The sequence below is a fragment of the Apus apus genome, chromosome Z (genome assembly GCF_020740795.1).
Source record: "Apus apus isolate bApuApu2 chromosome Z, bApuApu2.pri.cur, whole genome shotgun sequence".
In the NCBI taxonomy this organism is placed as follows: domain Eukaryota; kingdom Metazoa; phylum Chordata; class Aves; order Apodiformes; family Apodidae; genus Apus; species Apus apus.
In genome coordinates, this window is record NC_067312.1 from 45405154 (window position 1) to 45424087 (window position 18934).

Genomic DNA, 18934 nt, shown 5'->3' on the forward strand with positions numbered 1-18934 from the left:
TGTGGTTCTTAAATGGTGCCTTTGCCCTCATTAATGTCAGGAATTTCCTAAGTGGGTTATTTCTTTATTTATTTTCTGTAATTTTGTACAGTTATCATGCACAGCAATTAAGCCCACTTTGCAAGATCCTGTTTCAGGATATAGTTTAAATATAATGATTTAAAATTCCTCCAAAGCTCTTTCTCAAATTATGCTACTTTCCGAAGTAATGGAAATACAAACTTAAGGTCAGTTTTAAGATAGCTTCCTCTTTGTAAAAGTGTAGAAAGCAATTTGTGCTCTCTCTGGATATTTTAGGGCTCAAGTTTTTTAGGAAACTTTGGCATGACAATATATTTGTATTATAAGTGTATACTTTTAGGGGTTGAGAATGTAATTCTTTAATGTCTGTATTAATAGCAATAAACCCGACCAGGGATATATATGGAGAATTTTTCTCAGGCACAGCCTATCATTCCATCCTATGATCACTTTGTCAGTAAAGGCAGACCACTGTCTTTACTTGTAAGCTTAGGTTCTCTACTACAGGCAGAATATATTCATTCAAAAGTGCAGAACATGTAATGCTTTTGCAGCTGAAAGTGTAAAAATTACCACACTGAAAAAAAAACCAGGAACAGCAGCATATGCTAATGTTTCCTGCTTCCTCCCTCCAGGAGCACTGAGTCTCAGGGTTCATGTGCTGCCTGCTCTGTCTTATTGTTTGGCTTTCACCAGCGCCCACATTTCCTACCTGTCACCACAAGGGGTGTCCAGGACTCGCGGCTAGAGGGAGGCGCCGGTCAGCAAGCTGTGTAGGCGAGTCTGGCAGTTTAGCTCTGAGTCATTCGGTGAAATTGCAGGAGAGATTCTCGCTGCAGCTCTTCAGGGATTGCTTTTGTTAGAGGGAAAAGCAGATTTGGAGGTTTGTATGCATGTGTGAGGAGATGCGGAGTGCATTTCACTGAGGTCTTTGATCGCTGGGAAGCACTGCAAGAGGAGAGAGAAGCCGTGAGAAGAAGAGGACTGAAGTACAGAGCAGCTGTTTCCTAATCCTCTGGTTCTTTTGGGTGCCTCAGTGAATGTGAACATGGATTCTCTCACCGAGATCTTCTTGAAGCTGCTGTTTCTTCTATCTGCTCATCACTGGCACACAGCAGTGGCAGGGAATAAATGTAAGTATTGAACATGATTTAAAAATACATCCACAGTGTTTTGAAAACTTCTGTGTTATTTTATTTGCAGTTAGAATATTTTTTTTTTGAGACAAGTGCTTACTGCCTTGAAATGGTGACAGCAAGCTGCTAGGCTAAAAATGTTCCAAAATTCTTCTATAGATTTTTTGTCATGAATCTGTGTACAGAATATTGTTTACAAAGCTAAGAGTACCAGAAGACAGCATTTTACTAAGGGATTAATGTTCAGCCCCATTTTAATTCTGTTTGTAAGTACAGCAATTTCCAAGGGATTGTACTTTACATAGTAATTACTGGCAAAATTTCTATTGTGTGCTGTGTCAGCTTGATTTTTAGCAATTTATAATTTTGAAAAATGGTATCTGCATCTCCTGTATTAACCTAGCACTCAAATAACTCTGATGGACATTTCTGAGCAGTACAAATACAAGAAACAATGTGGATAGTAAGACTTTATTGTGTCTGCATCGATTGTTCAGGGAGTATTGTTCATGCATGACTAAAGAAAATAATGTTATTAGTTCCAGCAGAAAGTTTTTTAAGAAGATGAGTAAATCAGATTTAGCCAGTAGGGTAGTATTGCAAAATAAAAACAGTGATTACTGTTTTAAAGACAATCTGCCCCCTAGGAAGCAAATCTGATATATACCTGAAAATCCCTGCTTCTCAGAGTTAGATTAGATTAATTATATTTGAATTAAAAAGAAAAGAAAAAACTTTTCAATAAACTGTTTTTCAAGGGTTTTTTTACTTAGTAATAGTTCTAAGCTATGCTTGCTTAATTTGATTCAGTTTCAGCAAGCTGAGAGGTTTCATTTTGCATACATATGGTAGAATAGTAACCTAAATGCCAGATGTTTGTAAGCTGAACTGAACATATTTTCTCGCCTTCCTGTGAAGGCACTGGTCATGCATCACAGGAATGGAAGGGCAAGAGAAATGCCTGTATGGGAAGAAAGTGCATGCCAAAGCAGGGAGGAATATTCAGGAACAACCTTAAAGGCCAGTGGCAAGGGACAGCTCCCTAGAAATCTCAGAGGAATGACAGAGAAGCTTGAAGTTCTCCATGGTTCTATAGCCTAGGGTTTTGCATATGAATGGTTTGTAAACTAAACATTCTTCCATGAGCCAGACGTTCACATTGCAGCACTAAAATGATCTTATGCTTTCATTCCGTAATGATATCTCATTTGATACTCAAGTGTGTAGTGTAGCCCTAAACATGAATACAAAGTTCCTCCTGTTAAACACCCTGCTGCAATCCAGCCACAGCTCTAATTCTCTTCATCATTCTGCATTGTACAGTTTATGAATACAATCATTTTCACAAGATCGTGATAACTGAATTGCACAGGAATAGCATTTGGCACTATGTACAAAACTAAATCAGTCACTTAGAGGGAAGCATATTAAAATAATTGCAAAAGACTTGCATCAAATAGCAAAGCAGTAGAGCACTAGAGGTCACTCTTACAATTGAGGAAGCCAGGTTTAATGAAAAGGCTCAAGTTCTGCCTAGCACAGACTTATGAAGAAAAAAACAAATCAGGCATAAAAAACATTTACTGCTGGCTTTTCCAAACACTTTTCGAAATCAAGCCAAACACAATAACAGTATCAAACAACCAACCTGAATAAACAGAATTTTCACACATATGTAAATATGTAGTATTTGCATCTATGAGTAAGTTCCAGCTCCTATGTCAAAACACTCATCTAAACTTAAAAAGTAAGAACTCTCCCTGTTTCCTTGCTGTTTCAGCAAGGAAACTCACTGAGGGAAAAACTAACTGAAATTATTTAAATAAAGAAGGTGTGAGAACTAATATATGAAGACAACTTGGCCAATCTAATGCATATTATTATGTTTCAGAATCTAACCTGAAAAAATAATTTAAAATAAAGTCCCTTTATTTATATGTGTTATTTTGAAAGTGAACATTTCTGTGGGAGAGGTAGTTTGGCTTAAAAGTGACAGTTTCTATCAAGGTATGAATTTGGTTAGTGTGTTAGATTTAATAAAATGACCTCAGTAGAAAAGGTTTTTCATCATTACTGATTACAGTAAATATATGCAGCAGCCATTATCTACTCACTTGAAATTACTTTGCTCCTGTCTTTTTGAGAAGTTGACCAGGAATTGCAGTCCTTCTCAGTAGGTAACATTGATATTAATGTACTCAAACATGTTTACAATTCCAGTAAAGATCAGTTTTCTTGCATGAATTTTGATGGCTAGATTACCCAGTAGGATTTTTTTAAATTTATTTTTCCTCTAATCTATTTTTGTTCTTTTACTTTTGTTGTTTTTTCTTTAACATCAGAAGTGGAATACCTAAGTTTTGCTTTGTCCTTCTTCAGACCAGCTGCCACTAAGACCAAAGTAAAAGACCTTTACACTTCACCTTGAAGCATCATTGCTTATGTTCTAAGTCAGTTGTATAGAGGAAATTGCTTGGATCAAAAATCTATTTTAAATGTATCACAGTATTCCACTTTTGAGTAAAATTATTCTGAAGTTCTTAGTTTATTAGTTTTTTAGGTGACAGACTTTATTATCTATAAAATGAAAATTTATTTCTGATTGCTTTGGTTTGGGGTTTTTGGGGGGGCTGTTTGTTTGTTGGGTTTTTGTTGTTTTGTTTTTCTTGTTTGGTTGGTTTTTCCCCCTGAAAAATAATGAGTATACTTCCAATGAAGAGAGGTAATAACTGCTGCTGGAAACTCTAATCTTCTAAAAGGTCTGTAGCAGTGCTGTTTCATGCTTTCCTGTGTTTTTTTCCTCCTAAAGAATTGCACTTCCAAACAGTCGAAAAAATTCTGAAGTGCACAGCCTTGAGTAAGCAACTGTGTAAGGTCTAGTGTGAGTTACAAATGAAGGATTAAAGAAAGTACTCTTTTAAGTCCCCTTCTCTTCCCTCCCTAGGAAACTATTGTACAGAGAACTCTCTCTACAGCTGTGAATCAGGAGGTTACTAAATCAGCCCTTTAAAACTTACCAGAAATTGGTGCTGCTGTCTGTTTTTTAAGGTCTCTAAAGCTGAAGTGTTGCACAAAATATAATTAAACCCTGTATACACAAGAACTCACCAGTGACTAAAAATTATTAAGGTTAGTTTAGAGAGAGAATGGAAATAATGAGAACAAATAGGGACTTTCCATGTGGTTTCTCATATCTTCATACCTATTTGTATTTGTTAAAACTCTACAGTTGTACAAAAGTTTTTATCAACTCAGATTTTCATATTTGAACTGCAGTGCTCGTGATTTCAATAAAAATATAAATATGTATGATTAATATTGTTGTTTCTGTTAAATATCAGAGATTTCTTGCTAATGTTACTACAGAAGATCTACTCTAAAGCTGACAGAAAATGTCTGTTAATGATGCTGAAGTTTTCAAATACAGGATGGAGTGTTCACATACTTGTATTATCAGATGCAAGTCCTGTGCAAGTAATATTGCCAGGGAAGAGATTACATGCTACAAGAAAAATACTGTATCTTCATTTAGAATATAATTTCATTCTGATGGTAATCATCAGTGCCAAATAGTTTTGTAGGCTATGTGACAGCTTTATAGAATTGCATTAAAATATATGAAAATGCTGTATGGAAGGAGAAAGTAGAAACTTCCTTAATTTTCTTGTAGTCTCATTAATATTTATCTTCTGTTTATTATTATCTATTTCTACTTTTAAATAGCAATGGAGACCCCATCAGAGATCAGGCCATCTCTGGGCAATTATATGCATGAATAAAACATTACAGATATCCCTAGCATATTTTATATGTTTTTAGTACAGTAACATCAAAAACTTGTATCAACATAAAATCCAAATCAATACCAATGGAAAAATGTATGAAAATTTCAGACTTGGGTCTGAAGAAGGCCTTCCGTTGATTACATTGAGTATAATCAACAATTTGCATGCCATTGTTCTAGGCATCCCAAATGTCACAGTGCATGACTGCTATATTAAAACTGAAAGAGGTCTGTGTGTCTCAGTATACTAGCTTGTATTACATAAATGTAATTATGACAAAAGCTGTCTTGCTAAGGTTTAAAATAACATACAATATATAGGAGTTATAGCATGTTGTTGTTATCATAGAATCATAGAATCATAGAATTATAGAATCATAGGGGTTGGAAGGGACCTCAAAAGATCATCTAGTCCAACCCCCCCTGCCAGAGCAGGGTCATCTAGAGCACATCACACAGGAACGCATCCAGGTGGGTTTTGAATGTCTCCAGAGAAGGAGACTCCACAACCTCTCTGGGCAGCCTGTTCCAGTGCTCCGTCACTCTCACAGTAAAAATTTTTTTTCGAATATTCACCTTAAACCTCCTGTGCTCCAATTTGATCCCATTACCCCTTGTCCTATCACTAGTCAACACTGAGAAAAGCCTAACTCCATCTCCCTGACACTCACCCCTTACATATTTGTAAACATTGATGAGGTCACCCCTCAGTCTCCTTTTCCCCAAGCTAAAGAGACCCAGCTCCCTCAGCCTTTCCTCATAAGGGAGATGATCCACTCCCTTAATCATCTTTGTAGCTCTGCGCTGGACTCTTTCAAGCAGTTCCCTATCCTTCTTGAACTGAGGGGCCCAGAACTGGACACAGTACTCCAGATGCGGCCTCACCAATGCAGATTAGAGGGGGAGGAGAACCTCTCTTGACCGACTAACCACCCCCTTTCTAATGCACCCCAGGATGCCATTTGCCTTCTTAGCCACAAGGGCACACTGCTGGCTCATGGTCATCCTCCTGTCTACCAGGACCTCCAGGTCCCTTTTACCTACACTGCTCTCCAGGAGGTCGGGTCAGGTTATGAAAATGGGTTTGCTTTATTTTTTTTGTTCAAGATGACAAAGATATAAATATAGGGTTTAGCAAATTGTGGTTAACAGAAATTGTAACTCTTCAGTGTTTTATACTTACATATGTAATCAGGCTTACTTATCTGTTGTGAATTTGTATTTTATACATGTGCGAGCATAGCATTAGAGACTAATATTTGTCAAGAGTATACCCTATAGGTTGCCTTCCATCAGCTGAAGCCTATATCAGTAATCATAAGTTAAATTTGTGAAATTAAGAGAAGGGCTGGTGTCCAATTATTTTCCTTTTCAGAAGATGGTTTTCAATTCTTAATGACAAATTGCTATGCTTTTTCAGGATGTAGTGTGGACTATATGATAAAAATGATACTGTTTTTATTCCACTTAAGTGTTTTCAGTGTAATCATTTAAAAAGTCATTGAAATCCTGGAAATGGCTAACATTTTAAGTAGATTAAAATTAGTAAATACAGAATTATTATGTAAGTATCATACTCACATAATCATACTCACTTAATTGACTAGTGAAAAAAAACAATAAATAGCAACCTCTAGAGCTTTAAATCTCAAGGTATATAGAAAAAATATGGTTAGGATATCTATCTAGCTGGGTCTAATTATTTTTTTATTAAGCAGATCTCATAGTTTTGTTGTGCTCAATAAGCTATTGCTTGTTCCTTGTTTCTAGAATGTTTGTGTATTTCCACAACAAGCTTTTAGAAATTAACATTTTTTCATTTGTGCTTTGCAGGGAAAATTATATCAGAAACAGCATGTTGGAATAATTTAATTTATTCTTATTCATTAATATCATTCTTTATTCAGCTGATAGCTGAAGAAAATCTTGCTCTTTTTCATGTGTTCATCTGCCCACTTTTAAATCTAAACAGAAATCACTTTTCACAACCTAACTTTCTCCTAAAAAGATAATTTTATAAAGTAAGGGTTTTTTCCCATTTATTTTAAAAAGTTGCCAACTAAAATCCCCAGTTGTAGCTAGTTGACCAGTTCAGAGTAATTGTGAAAATTTTATTTAAAGAAAATTCTAAACATGAAAAAACAGGAAGTTTCACAAGTATGTGGCTAAAAAGGATAAAAAAATATTATTGTTACACAGTTTCCAAATACCTTAAAAAGCAACCTCACCAGGAGAGGAAGTGGAATAAATTGCAATTACAGAAAGTCTAGAGCAGAGGTTTTGAACAAGACAGCAAGAGAAAGACCTTCAAAGGGTAACTAACACACAATATGAAAGAGATGCTTTAGACAGGTTGAGTTGTATATAGGGAGACGGAATTAATTCAACTGTAGCATTTTTCTGTATCGTCAGTTACATTACACTGGATATACTCAACATGGATATTCTGTAATTATCTGAAAGTTTCGAGAAAATGTAAGGAGAAAAGTTTTGGTTTTGTTTGTTAGTTTTTTTTCTTCAGGATTGTGAATTATGGTAGAAGTCATGTGATGTCTACTGCTATGCTGTATTAATAGGAAAATACTAATTTGATGCTGGAAGACATTTTGAATTGGAATGAATGATGTAAGAGTTGCAGAAGGGAGATTTTTCCTGAATTTTCACTCCTTCATTTATTACCAAGTACACCTTACTTTTGAGATATATGATGAACTCTGATGGATTCTGCAAAGACAAGGAAACTGGGATTTATTTGTATAAAATTTAAATTCTGAAACTTGGAAGTTTGCTTCTGAGCTAGAAAATTCCCTTTGACTCATGGGGGAGAAAAATAGTTCTTGTAAGAAGAATTAATGCAGAAGATGGAAAGAAAATCCATCAATTTATTCGAGGAGAAAATAGCATGCAAAATCAGTTATCTGCAGTGTAGTGGTGCCATTTGTCTGATCACTGATTATGACTGTGAGTATAGATAACTAGGTCATCTAGAGGCTTTATAAACATCAAAATTTAAATGAGATGGGTTCCAGTTCCATCAAAATACCCTTCTCTAAATAAATGTTAAAAAAAAAGTGTGGGAAGGCATACTGACTGCCTTGTACAGCAATCACTGGCTATCCCAAATGCATTCATGTTTTGTGTTGAAACTCCAAGTGTTCCTTGAATGTGCTTAGGTAAGTGGGCTCTCCTTGAGTTCCCAAGGGTTTAGGCTGATATTATTGATAGTCCTAGAAAAATTCTAGGGACTCAGTGAGGAGCTGGAAATTCCCTACCAATGAGAGCATGTTTTACTCCCAAAATGATGAAGTACACAGGCATTTTGGCCACACATTGTTCTGGTAAAGTGAAAATCTTAAATAAACTGGAATTGCTTGTTCTACTTATCTGAGACAGTCTGATCTTTCCACTTCTTTGACAAATCATCATTAAAGTTCCATTTTAACATGGGCTGTGTCAAAACATGTTGGGGGTTTAAGGGGTTTTTTTGTGTGTTTGTTTTTGTTGTTTTGTTTTTGGTTTTGTTCTGTTGTTGTTGTTTTCTTTGCTTTTAAAGAAAGCATAGAGTGAAAAGAGAATGCATTACAAACAAAATTCACAGAGTACAACCACATTTATTTTCATAAATAGGCAATAAACCAGGTAGAAGTATCTCCATACTTTTATGCTTAATTTAAAGACCTTTACCTATCCAGCATCTAATAATGGTTATAGACTAACTTACATTGGGTAGGCAGTCCTTTCATGCTCCATGCCAACAGGCTTTGACTCTCACTGTAAATTGTTCTCTTGATCTATGACAGGATGTGTGCCTATTAGGCAGCAGTCTAGTTTCCAGTAGTTTAGTAATCATAGTGAGATTTAATTCTTTTTTTTTATAAAAAAAATTTGCAGGTTCTAGTAACTCTGATTTCTTTTCTTTTCTTTTCTATTTTCTTCTCTTTTCTTTTCTTTTCTTTTCTTTTCTTTTCTTTTCTTTTCTTTTCTTTTTTCTTTTCTTTTCATAAATGAAGAGTGACACTGTATCTCAATGTTCTTATTCAAGCAAAGCTCCTGGGAAAATCAACGGGAGCTTTACTTAAATAACTACTGAATGAAAGATTTAGAAAGAATAAGTTAAATATTATTTCCACAGAAATATGCTGCATAGTCTGAATATAACTGGTATCTTTATTTCCTTTCTGTGTACCAGTCTGTTCATGGTGCCTTGTTTGGAGGACTCAAATACAGATCTGTGTAACAAACAAAATGTATTCGTCTCACTTGACAACAAATTAATGTGAAGAGAAAAAGACAGCTAGAATTTTGCTTAGTTCCTGTGGTTAGGGAGTTCATATGTCTTCAGTGAAAAACTGCTGTTCTGTTTTTCAGAGCTAATGGTAACATTTTTTATTATTATTTTTTTAAAAATCAAAGTTATTGATTTCAATTTTGAGGGGTGAAATAGCCCCCCGAAACTTAGCACTTTCAGAAATACCTGAATCACAGTTCAGGTTGCAGAGCTCCATTTGACATGCTGTATTGCAGTAATTCTTGTTTATATCAGCCTGAATGTGGAATTTATATGGCTCTTTTTCAGTTGCACCATGCCAACATAATCTGGAGTTCCACTGTACACTGCAGTGATTACATTTATGTCCTCAAGTGAAGTCTGTCTCAGAGTCAACTCTTCCACAGAACAGACATCCTCCAGTAGTTAGGACTGGGAACGGCTCTCCTGAGGAAAGGAGGGTTCATAATAAAACTATTATTTTAGCTTGTTTGCTCTTAAGTAAAACGTATCTCTAAAGAATATGTCACAGATTATGTTTCTTTCTCTGTAAAACAGGAGAAAAAAAGCCATAGTGATTTGTGGTTTCATTTCCTAATTTACTTTTAGAAATTCTGGATTAGAGTGATGAGCATGGCACAAGAAGAGGACTATGCCAGGGTTTTGCTCATGAAACAGTGCTATGAAAATACTGTTCTAGCTTCAGTAAGTAATTAATCAAACAAAATACAGGAGGAATCAACAACCAAATATTTGTTTAGATTTGACAACCTCACTGTTGCTTTAAGAGATTATCAACGTACTTTTGGTTGGGTGAAACTCATACTGCTTATACCAATAAATCCCATGTTTCAGCCACAGGTGACAGGTTAAAGGCAACTCCTGCCCTCTCCTGAAGAAGTCCTTAAGATATGTCAGGAAATGCATGTTTCTTTTATGGAAGATGACTTTCTACCATCTATTCCTCATCCACTGTTTATGTGGTTTGGGGCATGTTGACTTTCTCTTTTCTCTTTCTTCCCAGAGGGCTCAAATACCCATCTGTGCTCAACTGTAAACCTGTATTGACTTTTGTGAACTGTCATTATTTCATAGATCATTCTGTGTTTTACTGTTTCTTTCTCCTTGGACAGGAAAACAAACTATTTAAGAAATAGAGACTGGGGAAAAAGATTATTGATGTGCAAGTACCAATATCCACATTTTTGTGCCATCTGAAGGGTTGTTGTTCTTGAACCCTTCACAAAACATCTACATCTATTTTCTAGCTTGCTGTAGTTCAGTTAGATGCCCCAAATTTTGAGCAATTGGTAAGGGAAGAATTCGCAGTTATGCAGAACTTGATCTTTGTTATCTTCAGAATACTGCAGTAGAAAGTAAGCTTTATTCCATCATCTTGTGTTATGTTTTTAGGAGGAAAAAAAATATCTATGATTGATTTCCTTCTTCCTTTGCCTCTGCAATGACTACTTAAAGATTTGACAAGATTTTGCTTCTTGGGAAAGCAATAATGTGTTTTATGCTCTGTAGATATTCTAGGTAAGGACTGATTGCAAAATTCTTATGGAGAATTCTCTGATCTAACACTCACCTGTTGTAAATTGTGTATGTGAGGGAAGTACTGGAAAGGGGGTACCTTTTGTTTTGATATTTTATTTTATTTTATATTTGTAGTATATTTTTGTAATGTCTCAGTAGATATGTTTCTAAGATACCACCACAGGTGCTGAAAATGTATGTTTAGTAGAAAAAAGTCATGTCAAATTTCAGTATGTGGTTGGGCATACTTCAATATTATAGATTGAAAGGCACAATTTAAAAATCTACCAGTGAACTAGCAATCACAAAAATGATAGTATGGTGGATCACAATGGCTTACTTAGGATACTCTGGATATGATGATCATCTTTACATTTTTGCTTTTATGGTTTTTTTTATATAGCTATTCATATTCATATTTTGTTGACTGGTTTAACCAATTATCAGCAGATTTTTTAAATAAGAGATTTATCTTTCACACCTGTGTTGTTGTTTGATAATACAGATATTAGATTTACCAATTCCATATGTTTTGCCTTATTTATGTTTCTGTGGATTTATTTAGTGTAGAAGTACATTTGAAAAACAACAGCTCAAGTTGGATATGTTTCCTTTTCTCTGTAATTCCAATTGGACAAATAAAACACAAAATAATCTTAAACCTGGAAGACCCAGACTAATGAGGATTTTTAAATGTTCTTGTGATCATTATATTCATTCCCTGCCACTTGCCAGTAGAGAGGTAGGAATTGGAAGAACTGGTGGTGAATGAGTTCTCCTGACTGAGAAATCCCTCTGTTAAAGTCATGTTAAACTAACACTTGCAGTAATGGACATATTCAGAAAATGAGTACTGTTTAGTGCAAATCCTTTTTTTTCATAATAGAACACTGTGAAATACTGGTGTTTCTTAAACTATAATCTCTCATAAAACATATAATGACCAAGTAAATAGGTGTCAAATGGTAGTGAGCAGTAAGCACTCAGTGTGCTATCCACTAGGAACATAACAGCATTCCATTGTATAGAATTCTTTAACATCTGCGTAAAAGTATTTAAAAAATAGTATCACAATCCACTTCGATTTCCTCTAATCAAGTAATTAATTGTAATTTTCCCAACAATTAATCTTAATATAGTACTGTCTGTACTAGAACATGGACTTTGTCAAGAAGGAGACATTGCGTTATTCCTTCAGACAGAACAGATATTTATTTTCAAAGTCGAGTGGCAAGACTCAAAAATCAAACATTTTTAAAGTAGTTAGTGGTGTTCTTCTGTTGGGGAAACTCCTGCTGGGAAATTTTTATTGTACCCCTCAAGGCAAATTTAACACATGAATCTGCCTAAATACAAAATATCCCCAAACAAACATAAAAAAAACCCCAAACCCCACTCAAGCAAACAAAAAATCCCCAAAAAACAAAAAACCCCCAAACACCCAACAAACAGTGGGTAATTCTATTTGTGAATTTAATACAGGACACAGGTAGTTTAATTGCAGATATTCATGCAGAGCCAACGAAGGCATGATACGGAAAAGAACAATTGTTGCTTGTCTGAATAAGGTTTAGAGTTATATTTCATACATGTTCAGAGGAAAAACACAAGTGCAGTGTACATCCTGCTTAAATTTATTTTTTATGTACATCTTGCTTAATTTATTGGGTTTTTATGGATTCCTAATTCACAGCTTCTCTTTAATTCTTCTTTTTCTAATTGGTATTAATTTTTACTTTTTTTTTTTCCCCTTTGTGTCAAAAGAAGAGATAAATAATCATGGGAGTTAGGAAACAGATGATTTTTATTATGACTAGTAGCTGCAATTATTTTTCTGTTTACTAGACTGGTGGATTCCATTTGCAGGGTGCAGCAGCAATCGAGATGGAGAGTAAGGCAGATTATGTGTTGCCACTGCATACTTTCTGTAGGTGCAAAGCCACAGAAGGTAGCAGAACTGTTCCACACACATATAATGTTTCTGCTTTTAAGATTAATATCAACATACTGTCTATTCCTTCTGGATTAATTATATTTTGGCAGAAACAAATACCACAGAATTATGAGCTGTGGACTGTGTTGCCTTACAGTTTTCACATTTATGAGCTTTCAGAGAAACCACGATAACTCCTTTCTTTAGATCTCATCTCAGCTGTGCCTTTACATTTTAGAGAAACTTACTGGACCTTCCCAGTTGTGCAAGTGCAGTGTGGTACAGGTAGCACAACTTTTTAAGACAGTTGACCCAAGGGGATGTGTTATTTGACCTGATGGTCATAAATGTGAGTGAGCTCATCAGGGATGTCAAAGCTGAAGGCAGCCTGGGCTGCAGTGATCATGCACTAGTGCAGTTCACTGTCTGAAGGCAAATGAGGCAGATGAGAAGCATAGTCAGGACTCTTAAAGGAAAAAGAGAGGGAATAATGAAGAGAGACTCTTATGGGTTGGAAACTAAAATGTACAGCTTTAATAAGACAGCAGTGATGAAAAGGAAAAATAATAAAATATATACAAATATACAGAAAAGCACTATGGTGCTCTCACCCCACCCCTCAGTTACATCCACATCACCAGTGAGACTGCAGGGCAGGCCCTGGAAAGGTCTCAGACTCAATTGATGGAGCCAGTGGCAGATGAGAGCTGAGATGTAGGAATGCTGGAGTACAGGAATATACAAACCTGAATCAAAGACAGATGAATGGATAGAATCCTCCCAGGACAGAAGCTATGGACATAGAGAGCAAGACCCTGGTGATCCCTCAAATTTATATCCAGTGCAACCTGTATGGGATGGGATACTTTGGTTAATTTTGGTCAACTGTCTGATCCTCTCCTCCCCAGAAGAGGGTCTCATGTGAAACCCCTCCTTACTCCCTTCTAGTTCTGGAGCATCAGATGTGTTACAGAACCAAGCTGTGACATTCTGCACACCATTCTCTTGCCATAACTATAAACACCAGGCGTTATCAATCTTAGAGGCAGACACTGACTGAAAACATGATGTTGATTTCAGCAACTGCAGCTACTTAGAAGTGACTTAACTGAAAAGTAAAATCAGCCACAAAAAAAAATTATAATAATAATAAAAATATGTTCTGTCCTGGCTCAAAGGACTACGAACACAAATTTGTCTCAAACTCCTGTCTTCTTTATTGAAAAAATGATCTCACTGCAAGAGTCAATCTGCAAATAAATTTTAAATTAATTTATGCCTCCAAGGCCTTAATAATTCTTCTTAAAGAATATAAACTGTGGTATTTATGAAGATTCTTCTGGAATATTACTTTTATACAGTATTCAGCTCTATTACAACATGAAGGGAGTTTAATAAAGATATTTTTCCTTTCCTATTTTTCTGTCTTTGATAGATCTCATCACAATTTTGCAATATTGTAGTCCAAGAGTAAGTGGAAAGAGAGCATCCTTGTGCATTAACTGTGTTTTTCATTGTGTCAGACAGGCAGTCTAATTAGCTTTATGTTATGCCTATGTAAGTACCATAGAATGCTTTGGGTTGGAAGGGATCTTAAAGACCACCTAGTTCCAATGCTCCTGCCACAGTCAGGGACACTTTCCACAAGACCAGGTTGCTTAAAGCCCCATCCATTGTGTTCTTGAGCACTTCCAGGGAGGTGGCATCCACAACTTCTCTGGGAAACCTGTTCCAGTGTCTCACCACCCACACACTGGAGGATTTGCTCCTAATGTCTAATCTAACTCTCCCTTCCTACAGTGTGAAACCATCCTTCTCTTCCTATTGCTACAAGCCCTTGTGAAAAATCTCTCCCCAGCTTTCCTATAGGCCCCCTTCAGGTACTGGAAGGCTGGTAAAAGGACTCCCCAGAAACTTCTGTTCTCCAGGTTGAACTACCCCAACTCTTTCAGCCTGTCTTCATAACAGAAGTGCTTCAGCCCTTTGATAATCTTTGTGGCCCTTCTCTGGACCCTCTGCAACAGGTCCATGTCTTTCCTGTGCTGAGGACTCCTGTACGCAGTACTTCAGATGCTATCTCACCAGAGCAGAGTACAAGGGCAGAGTCACTTCCCTCACCCTGCTTGCCATACTTCTTTTGATGCAGCCCAAGATGTGGTTGTTCTCTGGGCTGTGAGCTTCCTGGAGTTTTTAGCTGAGTTCCGCTTAGTTGGGATGCATCGCTCTTTGGCCTTGTGAAAGTGATCCTTAAATACCAAGGAGCTTTCATGGTCCTCTCTTCCCTCCAGGATGTTATCCCATTACATTAATTCAAGTAGATCCCCAAAGAGGCTGAAATCTGCCCTCCTGAAGTCAAGGGTAGTAAGCTTACTGTGAGTCCTCCTTGCTGCCTGAAGGATCTTGAACTACACCATTTCATGGTGGAGCCAAGGCTGACCCTGAGCTTAGCATCCCTCACCAGCCCCCTCTTGTTGGTGAGAACAAGGTCCAGCATAGTATCTCTCCTTGTTAGTTCCTCAATTACTTGGAAAAGAAAGTTGTCATAAATAACCACTAGGTATAAACTATTGGTTTTCATTAAAAGATCCATGTTTAAAATTGACTTCATCAATGTATTTTGTTGCTTTGTAGTGTGCTACTAGTTCAACAGAATTTTATCATTGATCTGAGAACAAGCAGTCAATAATGCTGATTCTGCCTTGTGAATGTGTAATGTAAAATGTGATAACGAACCCTGAAAAAGGATCTTTTTCCTTTCTGTAATTCTCCTAATCCAGCAGATATAAACAAATATTTATTTTCTGCTGGCTCTTTCTTTCTTGTCTGTCAAAAATATTGGGGGTTGTGGATTAGATGTTACCAACTACCACTGACCTACAGTGAATTTTATATATCCATATATTTGAGGCAGCAAGGTGCATTTGTAATCCGACAAGTTGAGACAGTAGTTGAATGTGATAAATTTTAAACATCCACTTGCTTTTTCACAGTTGTTCATGTCAGTAAATACTTTTATGTAATTGTGTGACTGACTAATACACTTCAGTCATGCCTATCTAATGAGCTTCAGACTTGAGATGAATTTTTTTTTTTTTCCTGTCAAGTATATGACCTTTTACTTCCTGGGCTCAAGATTTATTTTTTTTTCTCTTACTCTGTAACCACTCATCTCTTTCTTACGATATCTTGATTCCACTATGTATTTGTGATACCTTGTAATCTCATAGGGAGATGAATACATAAAACACATCTATACTTTTTGTTTCACGTTTTAAATTAAATTAAGGAAGGCTTTGGTAAATAGATTGCTCATTCCTATGTGCTTTGATTTTCCCTTTCATAGTATCTCCCATTACCATTTTCTGTCCTTATGCAGCGCATAGCTTCTTTTCTCATCTACTCATTAATGACTAGCAATTTCCTGTGCAAGAACAGATAAAATCAACCACTGCTTTTCAATCTAAAAATTGCCCAACATAGGAAAACATAGACTACTTTGATATGATCTATGTTTGATAGCCTTTGCTCCATTTGATCTAGAGTTCCATTTACCTAATTTCCTTAAGTATTCTTTCCTTTCAAAACTATTCCAAAATCTCAAATACTATTAAAATCAGATTTAGAGATTTTTACTGACTGCTTTGCACATCAACCTTCCTCACCTCCTTCATTGTGTATTTATACTACACAGGGTATTGTCTAGTAATTAATTCTTTCTGATAAATGAGTTTATGCTGCTTGTTTCTGGATCAGATTTTCAGAATTCAGGGATACAGATTTTCTTCTGAACAGAACTGGGGTCTTATAACACACTGCTGGTTTTGTTGTTGTTGTTTAGTTTGGTTGGTTTTTTTTAAATTTTATTTGGTCACTTTATGCATCCTGCCTCTGTCCCTCTGGTCATCAATCAGGCTTCTAAAACATTTTGAGAGAGGTTGTTATATAACTTAGGAACTAACATAGTATTTGAGGAGGAGCAAAGAAATTTCACATTTAGATGTTTTCCTACTTCAAGAAGAAATTACATTTGTGTTACAGAAAGTAGAATGTCTCACCAATAAGTACATGCACACTACACTTGTTAAATATACTGAATTGAAGAATCATGACTAGCAAAAGATAAACATATATTTCAAATTAAAACTTAAACACATAATAAAATATGTGGTAGTAGCTAATAGTTTTTACATATGAACTTTGAAAACATTTCTAGAATTGTTGCTTCTAAAAATACACTGTATATGTGTAATTTTATATTAGTTTTTTAGTATGTTATGAGGAAATAATTGTTTAATTTTTTACTATTTGCTTTTACTTTACTTTCTTAAGCTGATTAAATAAAACAATGTAATTGATCTGCTGCAAATCAATAAAGACTTTATTAAAAAAAACCACAACAGTAAAAATGAAGACCTTCACCACACAAAGAACAATGCTATACAGCAATAAGTTCTTTCTAATCTCCTAAATAGTGTTCTGCCCAATAGAACTATATTAGTTGTGTAGTATATTGTCTAAATATGTAAAAACAAACAAACAAACAAATATATAAAATAATCAAAATATCTCTCCCTTCCAAGTTCCTAAGTAGGGGTTTTTTGGAACAATCTTGACTTTGTTGTAAAACTTACTGATTTATGTCACTCAGACAGTTAAACAGCCATTTAAAATGTTACTTGGAATCTCATCAAGTGCAAAATTTGATTGTTCATAGAGCATCTGTGTTTGTTTATCTTGACATAATACATATGTTACTAACCATAAATAGCTGCAATATTATATAACAGACATTTCTCTATATTGAACAGGGCGAAACAACATTTGTCTGCAGAAATTCAGTTTTGCACCCCTCTTAATATATATAAACTTAAAGGAAAATAATTTAATTGTACTACATTATAACATTAATGGTCTATCATTTTGAACAAATACATGCAGTAAAATGTAATGACTGTTTCATGGAAATTATTTTGGCTCATTCCCAATGTTTAGGGTACTTTTATTACATAAATATAAATAACTTCTAGCTAACAATTACATTAAACAACAATATGACTCAATAATATCTCATTGAATTAAATAAAAAATTGCTAGTGGATTATATTAAAATGTGTGTCTTGTATGGCATTCCATCTTATTAGGTAACTACCCTGAGATACTGTTTCTTTGCTATTTATCTCACATTTCTTTGACAATCTAGGCAAAGTGGCTGTATCTTTACTTGACACAGGGTCAAAGCAAATACATTCACTTCCTTCTACATAAAGTAAATTGGTTTATTTACATAAAGTAAAAAATAAATGTTCCATAGTAGCCCAGTGCCTTGTCAGTCCTGGAAAAAAATGAAGAAATAAACAGAGATATTGTGACATTGGCTTAGACTTTTACCAGCTTTCAGACTGCAGGTTTTTGAGACTTTTGTGAGGAGAAAACACTATATTTTTACTTCTACTCTATAATGCTAAAATTCCTAAAAATAATATTGACCTGCTGTAGATTGAATTTCAGTAGAATGCACTAATGATTGATTCCTATTAAAAAATACAGAGAAAGAAAGGTTTAGTTACCTACCTCCCACATGTATCTCTGCTTTTCATGTTTTGCTTTTGGGGGTTATTTTTTATTTGTGTTTTATTTCTTACAAGGCTCACCACCAACTCTCCTGCTAAATGCCAAGTTTCTTAGGGCTCTGTGAAATCAGGAGTATAATATTTATAGGCAGTTTTGAAATCTCTCAGTCTTGACATAGCCTTCTCCAACCTTGCTTTTTCCATTAATATTTAAGAAACTATCACTACATCCCTTTGGTTGCCACGAACTGATTTTGTGCATGTTTGTGTATGTATGCACATATATTATTCTTTACAACAGTGAAGAAAAGTTATTTTCTTTCTACTCTTCTAAAATTTCTCATACGCATTAAAAAAAGCTGATGAGGAAAATTAATAGCAAAAATAAAAGCAACAGAAAGATATGATAATAACAAAATTGTTACACTCTTAAGTTTTTCTGTAAGGGGAAGAGCTTGGGAGGAGCTGACTAAATTCTTTAACCTTTCAAAGACTGGCAAGGTATGGATGCAGATGTAAGTTATACTGGGGGTTGGCTTGCATGTAAATATGTTTCAGCCTGAAGAGTGAAGCTGGAATAAGAAACGGTGGAACTGAACTGCCACTTCACTACTGTATTAATAGATTAATTTTGTTTCTGTCTGGGCAGGAAAAACAAAGTGTCAGCACTAAAAAAGGCATTCT

General features: G+C 35.4%; 1 protein-coding gene across 2 annotated transcripts in view; it reads left to right on the forward strand.

Annotated features, from left to right (window-relative positions):
• The first annotated feature begins 810 nt into the window (after nt 1–810).
• Nucleotides 811–18934, forward strand: part of CNTNAP4 (contactin associated protein family member 4) — a 222557-nt gene continuing 204433 nt past the window's right edge. For both annotated transcript variants that reach the window (XR_007891847.1, XM_051643036.1), the window contains exon 1: nt 811–1154. Coding sequence is in view for 1 of the 2 variants with exons in the window: in XM_051643036.1 (XP_051498996.1) it covers nt 1070–1154 (85 nt within the window). In the remaining variant the exon portion in view is untranslated. The remainder of the gene's footprint in view (nt 1155–18934) is intronic.